A 20,689-nucleotide genomic window follows, 5' to 3' on the forward strand; every position below is an offset into this window, starting at 1 on the left:
ATATAAGACAACAAGAGTCTGGCGCAGTTGTTAGAACGGTTACTCCTGCTATAGTGACAGGTTATCAAGATTTAAGTGAGTTTGAACGTGGTGTTATAGTCGGCGCACGAGCGATGGGGCACAGCATCTATGAGGTAGCGATGAAGTGGGACTTTCCCGTACGATCATTTCACGTCTGTACCGTAAATATCAGGAATCCGGTAAAACATCAAATCTCCTACATCGCTGCAACCCGGAAAAGAGCCTGCAACAAAGAGACAAACGACGACTTAAGAGAATCGTTCAACGTGACACATGTGCAACCTTTCCGCAAACTGCTGCAGATTTTAAAGCTGGGCCATAAAAAAGTGTCAGCGTGCGAACCATTCAACAAAACATTATCGATATAGGCTTTCGGAGCCGAAGGCGCGCTCGTGTACCATCGATGACTGCACGACACAAAGCTTTACGCCTCGCTTGGGCCCGTCAACAACGACAAGGGACCGTTGATGACTGGAAACATGTTGCCTGGTCGGACGAGTCCCGTTTCAAATTGTATCGAGTGCATGGACGTAAGCGGGTATGGAGACAACCTCATGAATCCATGGACCCTGCATGCCAGCACGCGACTGTTCAAGCTGGTGGAGGCTCTGTAATGGCGTGGGGCTCGTGCAGTTGTAGTGATATGGGACCGGATACGACTCTGACAGGTGACGCGTAGGTACGCATCCTTCCTGATCAACTGCATCCATTCATGTCCGTTGTGCATTTAGGCGGACTTGGGCAATTCCAACAGGACAATGTGACACCCCAGACATCTAGAACGAGCTCCAGGAACACTCTTCTGAGTTTAAACATTTCCGCTGGCCACCACACTTCTCAGACATGAACATTATTGAGCATCTCTGGGATGCCTTGCAACGTGCTGTACAGAAGAGATTTCGACCCCTTCGTACTCTTACCTATTTATGGACAGCCCTGCAGGATTCATGGTGTCAGTTCCCTCCAGCACCACTTCAGACATTAGTCCATGCCACGTCGTGTTGCGGCACTTCTGCGTGCTCGCGGGAGCCCTGCACGATATTAGACAGATGTACCAGTTTCTTTGGCTCTTCAGTGTATATGACTACCTCTAGTAATTTCATGCATGTCATTTCACGACGCTAGATTCCGACACCGCATTCTGTAACTTACAACGAGTCATGGCGGTGATTTGTTACGAAAAGTTGCTGTGTCATGTATTCCGTTTATGTCCCACTGAAGGTGAACCTTCACGCTTATATCATTAAGAGTCGCGACTAAATCATCTATGGGCGGATATATTTGAGGGCTCGCATCAATATTTGTTCGGAGCAGCAATATCGGCGCATTAGTGGAAGGCACATACTGCTTAACGGCACTGTTGAGACGTATTGATGTCAATGTCGGCTGTTTTCCGGCTCTAAAGTTGTACCCGCCATCTGACTCAACACTTCATTTAAAAACCATTTACGAACGACAGCTAGTTTCGCACATAAGTTGCAGGAACGCATAGGACTTGGACAAAGATATGGATACCCCGCGAGAAATGCATGCTTGAACATAAATGCGTACGCTAGTCAAGATGCAGCTTGCGCTGTTGCAAGTGGCTGTCGTGGTCGCAATAGTATGCTGTGTAGTTGTGAGTGCATTATGTCGGAACTAAGTGTATTCGAACTTAGACAAATAGTTGGAGCCGACCGGGGTGGCCGAGCGGTTCTAGGCGCTACAGTCTGGACCCGCACGACCGCTACGGTCGCAGGTTCGAATCCTGCCTCGGGCATGGATGTGTGTGATGTCCTTATGTTAGTTAGGTTTAAGTAGTTCAAAGTTCTAGGGGACTGGTGACCTCAGAAGTTAAGTGCCATAGTGCTTAGAGCCATTTGAACCATCTTATGATGGATGCTTCCGTAAACAAGGGAGCCGAAGTGTCTGGTGTTTCAGGAGGCACCGTATCGAAGAATCATACCGATTACTGGTAAATGGAAAAACATCATCCGCTAGGTGAGAACGCGGACGAAAGTGTGTATTGGATAATCAAGACAGACGGTCATTGAAGGGGATTGTGACGAAAAATAAGAGGACGATTACTGCAAAAGTCACTGCAGAAGTAAATGTCGCACTCGCGAACCCTGTCGGCACCAAAAACGACACGAAGGGAGCTACATAAGCATGGATTTCAGGGCGAGCTGGAATTCCAAAGCCACTCACCACTGGTACAAATATCCGTAACAGGAAAACGTGGTGCCGAACTCATATAACTGGAATGTGTAGCAGTGTAAAGAAGCAATTTGGTCAGATGAGTCTTGTTGTACACTGTTTCCAAAATTTGGCCGAGTTTACGTCCAAAGAGTTGGACCATGACGAAGTTCGGTGATGATTCGGGCAGCCACATCGTGGTATTCCGTGGACACCAAGAGTACTCTGCAAGGTCGCATTACGGCCAAGAATTATGAGATCATTTTGGCTGATCTGGTTCATACAGGGTGACAATTATAGAACTATGTGAGAAAAAGGTATTAGTGAGAAACTACGGCGTGCACACACGTTATTCAACATGTAAGCGTCACTACAGATATTCGGATTTGCGTTATGACATGTTCGATATGCCTGCCATCCTTGGCCATGATGTGGCCCAGATGAATAGCGAAATTCTGCGTGACCCGCTGAAGTGTCAGAACATCGATGCTATCGATGACCTCTTTAGTGGCTGTTTCCAGCTCAACAAGAGTTTTGGGGCTATTGCTGTACACCTTTTCTTTAATATAGCCTACAAAAAGGAGTCGCATGTGTTCAGATCCGTAGACTATGGCGGCCAATCGAGGTCCATGCCAGTAGTCTCTGGGTACCCCAAAGCCAGAATGTAGTCCCCAAAGTACTCGTCCACAATATCAAAAGCTCTCCTGCTTCGATGAAATCGAGCTCAGTCTTGCATGAATCAAAGCTTGTCGAAATCGGGGTCACTTTGGATAATGGGAATGAAATCGTCTTACAAAACCTTCACCTACTGTTAGGTAGTCACCGTGCCATCAAGGAATATCGCATCGATTATTCCGTGACTGGACGCTGAACACCACACAGTCACCCGTTGAGCGTTAGGGGACTTCTCGATCGCGAAATGCGGATTCTCAGTCCCGCAAATACTTATTAACGAACCCATCCAAATGAAAGTGGACTTCGTCTCTAAACCAAACTGTACTGCGCATACTAATTCCCATCATGCACCCTGGCTAACTGTGCAGTCTGAACGCCCAAACGCAAACCGTTCAGAATTTATGACGATTTTATTTCATGTAGTTCAATAATTGCCACCCTGTACCGTGGTACACGTTTCTTCTACAATTGTGATGCTGTGTTCGAAGACGACATACACCTTATTCACAAAACTGACATCGTTGTGGCCGTACTTTGTGAGCACGAGTATGAACTGTAGCATCTCCCCTGGCCATCACAGTGACCACGGAGAGAAGGGTGCGTGATCGCTAACCACCTGCACCATCGTGCATGTACAATAGGTCCCCTGTAACTGAGATCTGAGCTTACCACTAAAACTATATCACCAAACTAATAATTTCAAGTCTTACATGAAACAGAAGAATTGTATGTGCAACAGTGCTAACAAGGAAGGTGGCTCAATAGTTAAGCCTCATATGGTTATTCGAAAAGAGTGGAATTTTTAATCCTTCTAGTGCCAGACCGGTTTGGGTTTCCCATTGCTACACAAAGGCGCATGAATTGAAGGGCAGGATAGTTTCTTCAACGTTGAAACGGCCTGTTCTTATTTCCTACCTTCTTCAGCTGAGCTAATGATGGACTATCCTCTGCAGTTCTCGGTTTCATTCCAGCAAAAAAAAAAAAAAAAAAATTGGCTAACTGGGAATGAGGCATACACGTTCATAACTGGGAACTTCTGAGAGGTTAACAAACATTCCCCCCCCCCTCTTCCGGTCTCCTGCCAAATCTCAATTTTCCGTTATCTTGAAATTATTTCTGAACAAAGTGGAGCACTGGTTATCACACGGAAAAGCATTATTAAAAACCAAGGTGCAATTTCAAGCCGGCCGCCTAGATACAGGTTTTCATTAGTTTCTCTGCTTGGGTTAAAGCCTATGTTGCGAAGGATCCTTTGTAAACGACCGCCGGCCGTGGTGGTCATGCGGTTCTGGCGCTGCAGTCTGGAACCGCGGGACTGCTACGGTCGCAGGTTCGAATCCTGCCTCGGGCATGGATGTGTGTGATGTCCTTAGGTTAGTTAGGTTTAATTAGTTCTAAGTTCTAGGGGACTGATGACCTAAGATGTTAAGTCCCATAGTGCTCAGAGCCATTTGTAAACGACCCATCTACGGCATTATATACTCTGTGAAGTGTGAGGCAAAGGGTACTTCCCATTTTACGACGTAGTGTTCCCATTCCATTCACGCATAAAGCACGAGAAGAATAAATGCTTAAATGGCCATATGCAAGTAGTAATCAATCTGAACTTGTGTTCACGATCCCTACGGGACCGCAACGTAGGGGGTTGTAGTATATTCCTAAATTGCTCATTTGATCGTGGTTCGTCAAATTCTGTAAGTAGGCTTTCGCGGGCATGTGGCGTCTCTCTTCAGAAGGCCGTCAGTACAGCTGTTTCAGCATCTCCATGGAGCTCTCCCAGTGATCAAACAAATACGTGCTGCTCTTCTTTGTATACGTTCAGTATCCACTGTTGGGCTTATTTTGTATGGACACTGCATACTTGAGCAATGCTCTGGGATGGGCCACACAATTGTTTCGCAACTAGTCCCTCTTTTAAGTGATTGCATATTCCCAATATCATGCTAAGCCATCAAAATCTTTAACTCTGCTTTACCTACGGCTTAGCGTGTGTCATCGTTCCAGTTCATATACCTACAAAATTGGTATACCTAGGTATTTGCAATGAATTGACTGATTCTGATTGTGACTCATTGATATTTTAATCGCAGGATATTACATTTTCTTTAGTTTTGTGAAGTGCATCATTTTACATTTCTGAACATTTAAAGCAACCTGTCAAACTTTGCACCTCTTCGAAACCTTATCAAGATATGATTGAATAATTGTATAGCTCTTTTCAGAAAGTGCTTCATTATTAAGAACTGCCTCTGTAACCTCCTCAGTATATTTATTTCTGTCTGAAATTTATCCCAAATTCACCTCCCACTCCACACAAATGTACGTATTGCTAAAACTATGTACCCACAAACTGTTGTGCAACTTACGCTCGTATGCTAACCTTTAACTAAACAGAACGGAGTTTCAATTGACCTGTAACTGATCTGAATACAAATTGTCTTTATATTAAATGCGAAACTGAAGGAAAACAATTATCAGTCCCTAATCAAAATTTCCACTTACCTCACGTCTTGACAATACTGTTGCAGATTTTTCGAAAGTACAACAGCAGACAGCAAGCAGGCAGCGACTAAGCAAGAGATTTCTATTTCTAAATAAACTTTCCAAACCATACTCAAACTGTTGCATACCACCTGGTGCAATGTGGTAACGTGTGATGATTTAAACCTTTAAATAGCGGTATGGGGAAAGTAGCTATTCCTGTAAAATGATATTCCAAACAACGATTTTAGAATGAAGCATGTGCTCAAAAAGACAGAGATAAGCTTTGCGAGATCTCCACACATGACATTGGTCTCTGTTTAACAAAGTGAACAATGATTTTAAAAGGGTACAATATTAGCTGATAATTTCTATAAAAACCAACCAGCTTAATCGTAAATAAATTAATGCATGTCTCAGAAAAGTCGGGTGGTCCTTCTCTGAGCTCTGAGCAAGTGAACAAAGTTAACTAGCTGCCAATAATCATTTCTACAAATTAGTTGTGCAGTACTGCACCCTTACCTCGAACTTTTTCCCTTCAAAAAATATAACATTATTCAAAATTCATATTCTTTTCGCTTCCCGATATATACGTCATATTCATCCTTGCTGTCTTTTACAGCAAATCTTTCTTCACCTTACAGATTTCTTCACAAGTCAACACAACACTACTAAATGCGCCCACCACCTACTACACTTCAACTAACAATCTATTAGACTGCGCAGATGCGAAGAGGATCTCGATAATATACAATAATCAAAATTATATTACCACATTTTACATCATCCGTAGAAAGTCTAACGTTACTATTAATATTGTCTGCAAAGTCATCAGCATACAACATTCACAGCATGTGAGTCCCAACACACTGCTCTGGGACACGCCTGAAATTACTTCCACCTCTGTCGACAACTCACCATCGAAGATAATATTCTGCGTCTTTCCTACTTCAGAACCTTCAATCCACTTGGAAAGTTAGTTGCACACCCGACATGTCCGTACTTTCATTAATAAGCGTTGGAGTCGTGCGTCAAATGCTCTTCGGAAATCAAGACATGCGCTTTCAAAATGTCAGCTGACAACAGCGTGAGTTGGTTTTCGCATGAACGGTGTCTCCGAGATCTATGCTGGCTGAAATGGAGGCGATCATTCTGTTCGAGATACTTCATCACGTCTTAGTTCAGAATATGTGCTAAGATATGGAGCAAGTGGATTTCAAGGAATGGTTGTGCTACTTTTCTTACCTACGTGTGCGACCTGTATCTTTTTCTAACAACTAGGTACAGTTTCTTGTTTGAGCAGCCTATGTTATATTATAGTTAACAGCAGGGCTAAATCAGTCACAGATTCCTTATCTTTGTTTAATCTGAGCTTGTGTCTCGTCACTAATGACTTTGTTGTCAACGTGGCATCAAACCCTTACCCTGTTTCCTTTTTTTTCCTAGAAATTATTAATCGGAGCAATCAGAAATGAACGATGCAGTTGCTACATTGTCCGGCAAGTTGTATAACCAGTGCGACACAACTGATATATATAAGCTGCCTTGTAGGACTGACGTATAACCTTTACTGAGAAAGTTACCTTCAGCTCCACGTGCAAACATTCTGCACACGTCACGCTCAGTCGTGTGTCCTTGGATCTCCAGTTCTCTTGTTCCTGTATAGTTTAGCCAACTATCGGCACGTTCATCTCCAATAACAGCGACGGTAACTGACGCAGTGAAAGGACGTTGTTTCGAAAGGGTGGCTGTAACTGTCGCACGAAGGCAGCTATTCATTATTCAGCAGGTGCTCGTTTCACTTCCAGGACTCAACGTCTAAAAGTCGCTTGACGAATGTTATTATCCTTTCGTTCTGATTTTTTATGAGTAACGATTAAGCAAATGGGGAAGCTATGAACAGCTTCTGCAGCCATTGTTAGTGGTAATAACCTATGATAAAGGGTATTTTCCGATTTGTTTGCAGTGCATGGAACAATGCGATATTTTCTCTTTCCTTGTGAGATTCGCTGTGATCTCAAACGTTTTAACATCCGAAACCTCGCTTAAAACCATCATACAAAGCTTTTACCTTTTCCTACGTGAGGCTGCATGTTAATCGTTCTCCAGAAGTAAGCGGGGCAGTCAAATGAAAACTAGACAGATGGAAAAAATTAATTAAACTGTTTATTATTTCAAAAGTAATGCCAGAACTGTTAATGCATTTATACCACTGTTAGATTAGATGGGCGATGCCTTCTAAGAAAAATGTTTCCTGTTGTCTACGGAACCATGATTGTACCCAGGCGTGCACCTGTTCGTCCCAAGCGAATCAGCGGCCACGACCGTAAAGACGGATCCAAAAATATAGAAACGGCAACTCTATGTGAGCTGGCCCGCGCCGATATTGCTGCTCCGAACAAATATTGACGCGATCCCTCAAATATATCCGCCCGCAGATGATTTAGTTGCCAGGGAAGTCAACAATGATGCGCTGATAGTACAGCGGGCTAGCCACCAGACCAGTCATATTCTATATAGAGGAAAAAAGTTGTCTAATGTCGAGAGCGAGCAGATTTCGAGTGCTTTTTTAAAACCAGACTACGAAATGTCTGATGTGCAGGGCCAAAATAGTTGCAACAAACGTCATGTTTGCGCAACGCTTTAATATATCCCATCTAACGGACGACTGAAATGCACTAAAGCAAGTTTTTAAAGAGTAGGTTCCCACAGCCAATACCGCAGCACATTCTAGCACTGTAGCCGCTTGTCGACTTCACACAACTATCACAAAGAACTCTGTTTTATGTGGAAGCGTCGGCATACCTGCAATCAGCATCCTGTTACAGCGTTAGAAAGTAACAGGCTAGTTCTGTGTAAGTAGCACCTTTATTACGCCATAAATATTTAAACATCTGTTTCTCCACACCTATATCACTTCCTTGTGCTACATGAGGCGTTCCCTGAGGCCTTTCAGTTACATTCCCAGGTCTGCACTACTTTCCTGTGCCAGCCTTGGTAACCTGACACTGGTACATTGGAAATAGTTTTCTATTTTCTGCTTCCGCACGTAATTTGTGCCGACGTGTAGCAGTTACTCATGTGGCGGCGAATGCATAGCACTTTCACTCTTGTCCCCTGCTGTCAATGTACCGCTGACGCTGTTGTATCACCTCATTACACGCCACAAGAACTTCAAATGGAATGCATTACACTATTCTCAGTATAACATGCATTACTATTGCCACGACGCGCATAAAGGTTTTAGTGAACGACTTCAAAGCGTGCATGTGCTTTTTTCGCTAATGATCGATACTCAAAAGTATCCATACACCCAAAAAACATGCGTTTTTCATATTAGATGGATTGTGCTACTGCCAAGTACTCCATATTAGCGACCTCAGTAGTCATTAGACATTGCGAGAGAGAAGACTGGGGCGCTTCACGGAGCTCAAGGACTTGAAGAGGGTCGTAATGTGTAATAGGCAGACATCTATCCAGACCATCACACACGAATTCCAAACTGTATCGAGATCCACTGCGAGTACTTTGAACGTTAGGCGGGAGGTGTGAAAAATTGGATTTCATGGTCGAGTGGCCGCTCATAAGCCGCACATTACGCCGGTAAATACCAAACGACGCCTCGCTTGGTGTAAGGAGCGTAAACATTGGACGATTGAACAGTAGAAAACCTTGTGTGAAGTGACGAATCACGGTGCACAATGTGACGATCCGATGGCAGGGTGTGGGTATGGCGAATGCCCGGTGAACGTCATCGGCCAGCGTGTGTAGTGCCAACAGTAAAATTTCGGCGGCGGCGTTGTTATGGAGCGGTTGTGTTTTTCATAGAGAGGGCTTGCACCCCTTGTTTTGCATGGCACTATCACAGCACAGACCTACACTGATGTTTAAAGCACCTTCTCGCTTCTCACTGTTAAAGAGGAATTCGGGGATGCTGACGCATCTTTCAACACGATGGTGCACCTCTTCATAATGCACAGCCTGTGGCGGAGTGGTTACTAGACAATAACATCCCTGTAATGGACGGCCTGCACAGAGTCCTGACCTGAATACTATGGAACACCTTTGGGATATTTGGAGCGCTGACTTCGTGCCAGGCCTCACCGACGGACATCGATACCTCTCCTCAGTGCAGCAATCAGTGAAAAATTGGCTGCCCTTCCCCAAGAAACCTTCCAGCACCTGATTGATCGTATGCCTGCGAGAGTGAAAGCTGACATCAAGGTTAAGGGTGGGCCAATACAATATTGAATTCCAGCATTACCGATGGAGGGAGCCACGAACTTGTAAGTCATTTTCAGCCAGGTGTCCGGATACTTTTGATAACATAGTGTATGAACGCGCCGCTACGAACGGCATAGTAGATACCAGCGACGTGTTGTGAAGAGGGTTTGTAGATTCAACAAACTAATATCGAAATTACTTCACTTACGACCGTACAGTCATTTTCAATAACTCATCTGCTGATTCTTGGTTCATGCCTGCCTCATGATGTATGAAGCATCGTACAGCATTTGATGTTTCTATCGGGAAATTTACGTTCAGTTCACACACAAGTTAGGCATATTAATTCGTTGCTGTCGACAATATAAGTACTAAGGTAGGCCGGAATAGATAGCCAAGACAGAAGTGGGCAGTACATGAATGAAGTTTAAGGGCGATGACAGGCGAGGCACTTAACGGATTAGAAGCAGGCACCGTGAGCAATGGATTTTTTTTATTTTTTCATTTGCGACACCCATTGTACGTTGCACGTAATGACACTGGTGTAAAGATGTTGTTAGTCCAATAACAGTCACAAAAAGTAATTTAAGTAACACACGTAAGATGTACCTTACAAGAAGCCATGGACATTAAAAGTTTCTTGTGTTGACACATTCCCCAACTTTTGGAGTTTGTCGGTACATTTAGAGCTGACTCTCCGTAAAAAATAAAATCCTACGTGATACCGACGTGACCTGACGTTGGTGTACACGTCACAATATTTTGAGTAACCACATCGCTTCAGGTTGATACCCGGTTTATATTCCGTGCTACTGTTATTCGAGTGAAATATCGTGCAGATTTTTGCAATATCTGATTTACGGGACAAACAATACAACGTGAAATTTTGCGTAAGCGCGGGAAAAACTTTACCGAAATGTTTGACCTTCTGAAGGAAGGTTACAGGCGACGCAGTATTGCGAATGGGTCCTCTGATTCCAAACTGTTCGTCAATCAACTGAATGGGTTGATTCGCATTGACGAAGTATCTCCACGAGCAAAACAACAGCACGGCAGTCTCTGTCGAATGTCACAGTAAAGCTCATAGTTTGCCTTCGATGTCAGCTGAACTGAGTGTTCCTAATATTTGCCTAGAAGTCAGTCAAACGTCATGACTAAGCAAACGCTTTGGAAAGGCTGTGCAGGGAAATTCGCAAAAAGTGACTACCGTTGTGGCAAGAGAGCCGAGTGTTTCCTTCAGCTTTGCAACGGACCTGGCCACTCAGCTTTGTCAGCTCGCGAGTTCCATGTAAACTAAATAAATAAAAAAAAATCTTGTGATTGCACTCACAAAGTAAAAATCAACGCTCAAAACGAAGCCGTTTCGACATTATTGATGACACCAATAATTCACAATTACTGAAGAACATTCTAAAATAATCTATACTTGACTGCATGGCGAAAGGTAAACATCACCGAAAAAATTGTATGAGTAGAGCAGGGTATGCTTTGAAGGACACAAGAACTAAACATCTGTTAAATTGAATAAAATGGTTTGAGAAATCATTTTCTTCCACTCTTATATGTTCAGATAAATGACTTTCTGTCATGTCCTTGACAGTGGTTTACAATGATGGTATGAAGAGATAGTTGTTGACAGGTGTGCGTATTACCAAATCAGCAGTTAAATAAACCGTGGTTGCAGAATACTGACACGAACTGTTTACAAAATAATGGAATGACTGGTGGAAATCGACTCGAGAAAGATCAGTTTAAGTTCCAGAGAAATGTAGAAACATTTCAAGTAATAGTGCCTCCGCGACTACTCTTAGAAGGTAAACTGAAGAAAAGCGAGCTCAGATGTACAGTATTTGTAGACTTTCAGAAAGCTTTTGACAGTGTTGTCTGGAACATATTCTTTGAAATTCTGAAGTTCAGGGGTAAAATTCAGGGTAAACACTACGTATAACTTGTGAGGTAACTGTAAGAGCCGACGGTTGTGAATGGAGGGTAGTATTTGAGAAAGGAGTGAGGCACGGCTATAGTCTATCCGCCATGTTATTCAGTCTGTGTACGGAGCGGTCTGTGAAGGAAACGAAGGATAAATTTGGGAAAGGAAAGGGACAAGATGTAAATCGCAAGAACGCAGGATTTCGCGGACGTAGTAGACGTTATTAAAAGATTTACGCGGAAACGTTTTTTGACAGACTCAGATTAACTGTCAGCACCACAACCTTTATTAATCCATAAATATTTAAACATCTGTTTCTCCACACCTGTATCACTTCCTGGTCCTACATGAAGCGTTCTCTGAGGCCTTTCAGGTACATTCCCAGGTCTCCACTACTTTCCTGTGTCAGCCTGACACTGGTACATTGAAAATAGCTTTCTTTTGTATTTTCTGTTTCCGCACATAATTTTTGGCGACGTCTAGCAGTTATTAATATGGCGGCGAATGCATAGCACTTTCGCTCCTGTCCCCTGTTGTCAATGTACCGTTGACGGTGTTACATCACCTCATTGCACGTCACAAGAACTTCAAAAGGAATGCGTTACACTATTCTCAACATGACATGCATTACTATTGCCACGACGCGCATAAAGGTTTTAATGAACGACTTGAAAGCTTGAATGAGTTCTTTTTTTCGCTAATGATCGATAATTTCACACACACTACGTGTTCAAAAGTATCCAAACACCCACAAAAACATGCGTCTTTCACATTAGGTGGCTTGTGCTGCCACCTACTACCAGGAACTCCATATTAGCCACCTCAGTAGTCATTAGACATCGTGATAGAGCAGAATGGGGCGCTCCACGGAGCTCACGGACTTCGAACGTGGTCAGGTGACTGGGTGTCACTTGTGTCATACGTCTGTAGGCGAGATTTCCACACTCATAAACATCCCAAAGTGCACTGTTTCCGACGTGATAGTGAAATGGAAACGTGAAGGAACACGTACAGCACAAAAGCGTGCACTACTCCAAAGACAATAACTAGCGCTCTTTATCTATCTGATTACTGTCATACCGAAAAAAAAACATGTCGCTGCGTTTCATGCAACGCCTGCAGCTGGCTCCTAGGCACTTCCGTGTATGATCTCCGCAGCAAGAAATATAGAACACTGCTTAAAGTGAACAGGGAAAAATGTTACACAAGAAATACCACACTCAAACTTCCACCGAAACATATTCATTGACTTCAACGTAACCTCACCAAGTCCGCTTCGTTCACTCAACACCGCTTTTAGCTAGCAACTACATTCACAATCTGATATGAGGCAGCTGTCTACTTAACATTTGCACGCTCACTAAAACGAAACATTCGCCTAGAAAATCCGGAAAAGAATTAAACAGAATTCCATGGTCGCGGAAGGGAACACATTTATGATACTTCTGGTAATTCCGTATCTGAAAAGTAACTTCGTTGATAACTAAGGATCAGTAACTCCCCACTATGGAAAGACAAGCTCTGTAATAGACCAACACTAATCAAGAGGGGACACCACTCATCTTTCTAACCCTACGAGGGTCATCAGCTGATTTTCCGATGATTTCGCTAGCTCCAGACCGCTTCAAGAAACTACACTCTTTGATCAACTGTATCACAGTACCAGGACATCTATCAATGAACGTTAATATGGGGAGCGATCACCCATCGCCTTTATGGCGGTTTGATCTCTGCTGGGGACACTTTCAGTGACTTGTCTGAATGTCTTTGGAGGAATGGCAACCCATTCTTTCTCACTAACCAAAACAAGGGAAGATACTGATGTTGGACGCTGGTGCCCGGAGCAGCTTCGACGTTCTAACCCCTCCCCAAGGGTGTTCCATTGGATTCAGATCAGTACTCTGGACAGACCAGTCCATTTCAGGAACATTATCATCCGCAAAGCATCGCGTCATGTATGCTTCTTCGTGACAGGCTGCATTGTCACGATGATAAATCATCGTCTCTCTACTATATGCAGTACACAATGGCGTAAAATGTCTTCTTATGCTTCAGGATTTACCATTTTCTTAAAGATAATAAGGGACTAGACTCTAACCACCAAACAATAACCCTGCTGTAACACCCACCTCCTTCATACTCGAGGGTTGGCTTTACATGCGATGGCAGGTAACGATCTCCTGGCATTCGTCAAACCCAAACCCTTCTGTCGGATTGTTACAAGGTATAGCATGATTCATCAGTCCTAATCATTCGCTCCAATGATGCACTGTCCAGTGGCGTAGTTGTTTACATCACCTCAAGTACTGATTAGTACTGACTACAGAAATCTGTGACTTATCGGGAATTGCCCGACCTCTGTGCCTCATTCTTTTTAACTCGCTACGCACAGTCATGCTAGCTGGACTGCTGGTACCGCTTTGGAGCGCACTAGCGATTCCGCCAGCTTGTTTCATGAACTTTTTTACAGTCAGCCTCCGCAGTGCTCGACGTTCGCTGTCTGTCAGTGCTCGAGGTCTACCTGGTCGGTTTAGCTGTGCTTGTTCCTTCCCATTTCCACTCCACGATCACGTCATCAGCAGTCGACTTGGGCAGCTTTGGAGGGGTTGAAATGTCCCTGATGGATCTGTTACTCAGGTGACACCCAGGGACCAGCGCACGTTCGAAATCACTCAGCTCTCCTGCGTGACCCATTCTGCTCTTACTCCTTCTCAACTGACAGCGCAATACTCCCTGCCTCCTTTTACACAGGCAGGTGCTTCTCTAGTGACATCTAGTGGTAATTTCCGCATAACATAAGGGTCTCTGGATACATTTCATCGCACAGTGTTAATATTTAGCCTCTTCAGCCAATCAGTCTCACGAACCGAATTCAGACGTTTCCATTTCCACTACTAAAACTTCTCTTCAAGGTGCTGCATCCTGCCAAAACTTACAGAAGTTCGTTTACCACCAGAAGGTGGAGAAATCCAGATGTAATGGGAAAATTATTCCCTCTTACGCCAGCTTAGTAAGCTCAGACCACTACTCTAGAAGAATTATGGAAAGACCCATCATCTCCTAAAACTAAACTCCGTCCAAACAAGCCTTGGAAGGCCCAATGATACTGGCCGGCCGCCGGGTCATCCTCAGCCCACGGGCGTCACCGCATGCGGAGATGGAGGGGCATGCGGTCAGCACTCCGCTCTCCCGGCCGTATGTCAGTGTACAAGATCGGAGTCACTACTCCTCAATCAAGTAGCTCCTCAGTTTGCCTCACAAGGGCTGAATGCACCCCGGCTGCCAACAGTGCTCGGCAGACCGGATGGTCACCCATCCAAGTGCTAGCCCAGCCCGACAGTTCTTAACTTCGGTGATCTGACGGAAGCCGGTCTTACCACAGCGGCAAGGCCGTTGGTACCCATCATCTCCTGGCTAAACAAAATCGTATTCTCCCTGCTTTCGGAAACTGGTACTAGTGTCCATATTAAGTAAAGGGAAGGTGTAGCGGGAAGAAAGAAGAGGGAAGGGAGGAACTGATTATATCAGCTGTAAGGGGTCATTATGCGGTATCAGCGGCGACAAGTGAAAATATGTGCTGCTCCAGGATCCGAATCCAGGATCTCTAGCATACTAGGCAGTTGTATTAACCACTGCGCAACCCGGGCACTGTTTATCGCAATGCGCGGGCTATCTCGTCACGCTCTTCAACCGACCCACATTCCCACCTAGAACCATCACTTATCTACAGTCCCCATCCATGTCCTCCGTGCTCGCTATTTTTATATTCCTGCTGGAGGTCGAACGTAAATGTGCATCTGCACTGATGGTACCGGATTCATAGCCCGTTGAGTCGTATCAATTATATGAATGTGTGGTGTCTGTTCTTTCAAACATGTTCGAAAGAACGGACACGAAGCATTCGTATGACTAGTGTCCATAATAGCGAACAGGACTAGCACACAGACGACGCACGCGGCCGGGAAACGACATGTTAAGCGGCCCCTAGACTGTCGATAACACTGGACAATGACATCGTGCAATAGATTGATGGTTGGCTTCAGACAGCGAAGTGATATTGCGCAAACCTCATGTCAAATCTCGAACGTGCCAAAATGGCGGATATGGATGCCAGCTGTTATAGGCGCTTGGACTGGCTTTGCGCTCGTGGAAAGAAAAAGAGGAAGCGCCAATGGATGAAGGAGTGGTTTAAGAAGAGAGGAAGCCCGGCGCATGAAAATTTCTTAGGGGCTTGAGGATAAGTGAACCAGACATCTCTAGGAACTTTCCGAGGATGGACGCTCACTCATTTGATCTATTTCTGCAAATAGTTACACTTATAACTAAGGAAAAGAACACTCATTTGCGAGACACTGTTCCTGTAACTCAGCGTCTGTCATTTACCTTACGTTATTTGGCAACAGCAAGTTCTTCGAAAGCGCAATATCACCACAGGCAACCCTAACCGTGATGGACCAGAGAACAGTTATTATACAATGTTTGAAATATTTCGTAAAGATGTCTATACGTGTTTAGTGCTGAAATTTCGGTTTTATTTCAATTATAAAGGATTTCTTGATCTAGCAAAAAACTCAAGATACCAGAAATACGAAAGTGTTGGCTCCAGTAGCTCGTCAGTCAGAGTTCTGCTTTCCGTTGCACTTTCACAATAAGTCGCCAACGAATTTAGCTTCTTAACTAATTGTAGCGTATCTATTTCCAGATATATTTCACTATTATTTGACAACTTTGCTCAGTTTTTCATCTAACATTTGGAACTGACAGCGATTAGCCACATTCATCAAACTGTATACGTAATTTCAAACCTTTTCAAAACTTTTTCTCGCTGGCACATCCCAGAAAATGATGAAACGAAAAAAAAATTTTCACTTACTACGTTTTCGCTGGTCGTGCAGTAAAACGGCAGCATCAGACATGGCAGTTTAGTTTATTACTTTCTTACGGCTAACCCTGTTGACAGTACAGTTTGTAGACAGTGTCCATATATACCACAGAATGTACCTGTGAAAGTATATCATTGTGCGGCACACAGTCAAGGAGGTATGAAGCCATAAACAGTTAGACGCGTGAGAAACTTGCATTTGCTTAAAATGGCGCGCAGAAAGACTTCAGTATCACGTATTTAGTATTTCTTTACTGCTAACTCTGTTAGCAACACAGTTTGCAGACAGTTATTACATACTAGATATTAGTGGTATAAGTGCAGATATGGTGATCATTGCTACCTTAATATGTATCCACGTCATTGTGTTACTTGTTTTTTCTCAGCGTCTAACAGTCTTCCCGCAAATACGTCACATAATGATGTTTTCTGCAAGGTCGTAACTGCACTACTAAATGGGCTACACCTGACAGTATAGACTAGGAATTTTGCGTGCACGCCTGCACGCTTCAACACCTGACCTGCTGCCCATGGGAAAATAAGCATTAATCCATTGCTCTTGCCACATGTACTTGGAGGTATTAACCGAACTAAAAACATAGTACTCCTAAGCGCTTTAGTTTGCAGATAAAGTAAATATTGCTGTAATATTATTCGGTACACTGTCACCAGTCACCAATAAAAACATTTGCACTTATGCCCCTAACCCCCTGTATATCACTGAGTACCTCTGCAAATTTTCATCATTGTACGACACACAGTTCAGGAATTATGACGTCATAAACATTTAGTTGCATGAAAAACTAGCTTTTGCTTACAATGGAGCGCAGCACTATACTCATCCTGCGATTCATAATTGGAACACTTAGCGTCTTCCAACAAACTTTAAGCATAATTTCAAACCTTTTCTCAGCTTTTTCTCGCTTACGTGCTTAACGTCAAATATTTGACACCAACTCATTATACAGGTAATAAGACATTTGAAACTGTTTTGTACACACGAGGTCTGTTCTTTGGAGAGTCGAGGGTTTACTGGTTTCTGTCTGATGTGGATGGGGTGATTTTTTGTGCAGTGAAAGAAAAGTAGAAATATTAGACTAAGCAGGAAGTTGTCTACTATCTATACTCAAACGAAGAGAGATAGCCATTGTGCCGACTAAATCGGAAACTAGAACAGCTGATTTGCCATAGGCTATTTGCGTAAAACTACCAACGATCGGTAGTACCCTCGCAATATCAGCAGGGGCGCAAGGTACTTAGTGCCCACCTTTTGGAAATATCGTAATCTAGTCTGGTCCTTCATATTTTAGAATTTTGAAACAAAAATTATTGTTTTTAATGATTTTTTATATCAGGTTCTGTAGCTTTTTGGCATTTTTATTTAATCCAAAAATTGCAGTAAAAATGTCTTTTCGCAACAGATGTCATTTTCACATTTTCAGGTTCAGGACGCTTCTTAGACAATTATATAACTTTAAAATGTACGTTGCGAACCTAAATAAAAAATTAACGGAATTTGCATTTTTAAAAATTTTTCTGTTGGTGATAAAGTACCCCTCCATTTAGTGTAAACATTATGGAAAATGCTCTGGCGTTGCTACTATCGTGGTAAAAGATATTTTCAGGTTCTGTACACTACTTTTACATCAGAACCTATTTTTGAAAAGCAAGTTGATAGTAAAATTTAAACACATTTAACGGAATTGTTTTTCTTTAATTTTTTTGTAATAATCATAAAGTACTCCCCCTCCCTCCCCACTCCGCTCCTTTGCTTTACACGTTATGGAAAATGTTTTGGTATTGCTAGGATTAAGATGTAAACACGACAGTCGGCCGCTGTGGCCGAGCTGTTGTAGGCGCTTCAGTCCGGAACCGCGCTGCTGCTACGGTCGCAGGTTCGAATCCTGCCTCGGGGATGGATGTGTGGGATGTCTTTTGGTTAGTTAGGTTTAAGTAGTTCTAAGTCTGGGGGACTGATGCGCCCAGATGTTAAGGGGGGTAGGACGTCAAACGGGCAGACTTGGAGCAGTAGAGGCACCACAGGACATTTTAATTTCCACTGTCTATACTTTTACAAATAAATTCATAAAACTTTAACAGCATGACCAGGAAGGATTCAGGATTCATACTCATAGCAGTGGAAGCTCAAAAACGTAACAAAACACTTTTTTTTTTACATGTGAAATTTCATCATTTTTTCTCTTACTACTGGCTGCATTTGTTACTATAGGTACACTTTTCTTCCTAAGTAAGAGAGATTCTTCGATGACTTTTGCACAGCATACAAACCAGAGTTACAGGTGTATGAAATTCTAGAAGTTATTTAATTTATGAAAAAATGAATGAACTGTTACATTTAAAACTTCATGTTTAGAAAAAAATTCAAGTTTTATAGTTAATTATCTCAATTTTTTCCGCAGTTTGTAATAGATTTGGAAAATTCTAGAGTTTCATACACCTGTAACTACTGTTTGTATGCTATGAAAAATTCATCGAAGAATCTCTCTTACTTAGGGAGAAAAGTGTACCTACAGCAACAAATGCAGCCAGTAAGAAGTGAAAAAATGATGAAATTTCACATGTAAAAAAAAGGTATTTTGCTACATATTTGAACTTCCACTGCGATGAGTGTGTGTCCTCAATCCTTCCTGGTCATGGTGACAAAGTTTTATGAATTTATTTGTAAAGTTATAGACAGTAGAAATTAAAATGTCCTGTGGTGACTCTCCGGCTCCAAGTCATCCCGTTTGACGCGTAAGTAGGCTGTTTATGTTTTTATATTGGTAACGCCACGTAGAGCTCTGTATGAAAATCACTGGCTGTGCTGTGTGCAGTCTGTGGATGGGTGGTATTGTTGTAATATTCGCTATTGTAGTGTTGGACTGTTGGATGTGAACAGCTCGTAGCGTTGCGCAGTTGGAGGTGAGCCACCAGCAGTGGTGGATGTGGGGAAGTGGGATGGCGTATTTTTGAGAGCGGATGATCTGGACGTGTGTCCATCAGAAACAGTACATTTGTAAGACTGGATGTCGTGAACTGCTATATATATTATGACTTTTGAACACTATTAAGGTAAATACATTGTTTGTTCTCTATCAAAATCTTTCATTTGCTAACTATGCCTATCAGTAGTTAGTGCCTTCAGTAGTTTGAATCTTTTATTTAGCTGTCAGTAGTGGCGCTCGCTGTATTGCAGTAGTCCGAGTAACGAAGATTTTCGTGAGGTAAGTGATTTGTGAAAGGTATTGGTTAATGTTAGTCAGGGCCATTCTTTTGTAGGGATTTTTGAAAGTCAGATTGCGTTGCGCTAAAAATATTGTGTGTCAGTTTAGTGTTGATCAGAATAAGTAAAGAGAGTAATGTCTGAGTACGTTCAGTTTTGCTCAGCTGTTTGAAAATCAAATAATGTAAGAGGTTTATTAGCACAGTAATTCATTAATTTTTCTAAGGAGACGTTTCAGGCGTCCTACCCCCCTTAAGTCCCATAGTGCTCAGAACCATTTGAAGCGTTTGTAAACACGACAGCGGAAAACTCAGAAACTAGAGCAGCTCATTTCCAGAAGCTATTTGTGTAAAACAACTGACGATCGGAACGCCCACGTTCGGTAGGTGTAGGAAAACCACTTCAGGCCTTAGCATGTAGACACGACAGCAGAAAACGGGTTTCCGAAACTCGTTTTTTTTGTTTTTCGGAAGTTGCGTCTCGCGTAAGCGAAGGAAGTGAAGGCTGGCGCCACTCACCGGTCTTGGGGTGCGAGACGACCCAGGAGTCGGAGGCGCGCACGGGCAGCGCTTCGATGGCGCCGCGGAAGTCCGGGTAGTAGGCGGGCAGGACGACGCGGTTGGGCCCCACTCGCACGTAGCCCTTGCGGAAGTCGGTGAGGAAGAGCCGCGCCAGTAGCGCGTCCAGCTCTCGCTCGCCCATGGTCGGACTGGCGCCACAGGCAACGGCCGAGCAGCGTCTGCTCGCCTCGCACGCGCCGACGCCGCCGCTGCGCTTAGCGTGTTCACGTCACGCGTGACACAGTTACGCCACTGGGCGGACCCCCGCTCCCAACTACCGACTGGACGGCCAGTCAGATAACGGCGGCCGCTCCTGTCTCGCTCCCAACACATAATGAACCGTCAGGTACGAACGGCTGCAAGGTTAAACTGACCGTAAATGAGTAACGTCTGTAGCAGTGCCTTCCGGGAGAGAACTCTCACCAGGGACCGTTCAAGATCACGCAGAGCCCACAGCACTGATTAACACTCACGTGTGTCTGGCGATATACGCTCGACTTCGAGAAGACTGTAATACT

At 43.6% G+C, this 20,689-nt stretch overlaps 1 protein-coding gene across 1 annotated transcript in view; it reads right to left on the bottom strand.

Moving 5' to 3' along the window:
• The window catches only part of LOC124789579 (luciferin sulfotransferase-like), a 172,269-nt gene extending 151,908 nt beyond the window's left edge, over positions 1 to 20,361 (bottom strand). The window contains exon 1 of the mRNA XM_047256986.1: positions 20,130 to 20,361. Within this exon, the coding sequence (XP_047112942.1) occupies positions 20,130 to 20,313 (184 nt within the window). The 5' untranslated portion in view covers positions 20,314 to 20,361. The remainder of the gene's footprint in view (positions 1 to 20,129) is intronic.
• Positions 20,362 to 20,689: the final 328 nt, after the last annotated feature.

The sequence above is a fragment of the Schistocerca piceifrons genome, chromosome 3 (assembly GCF_021461385.2).
Source record: "Schistocerca piceifrons isolate TAMUIC-IGC-003096 chromosome 3, iqSchPice1.1, whole genome shotgun sequence".
Classification (NCBI taxonomy): Eukaryota; Metazoa; Arthropoda; class Insecta; order Orthoptera; family Acrididae; genus Schistocerca; species Schistocerca piceifrons.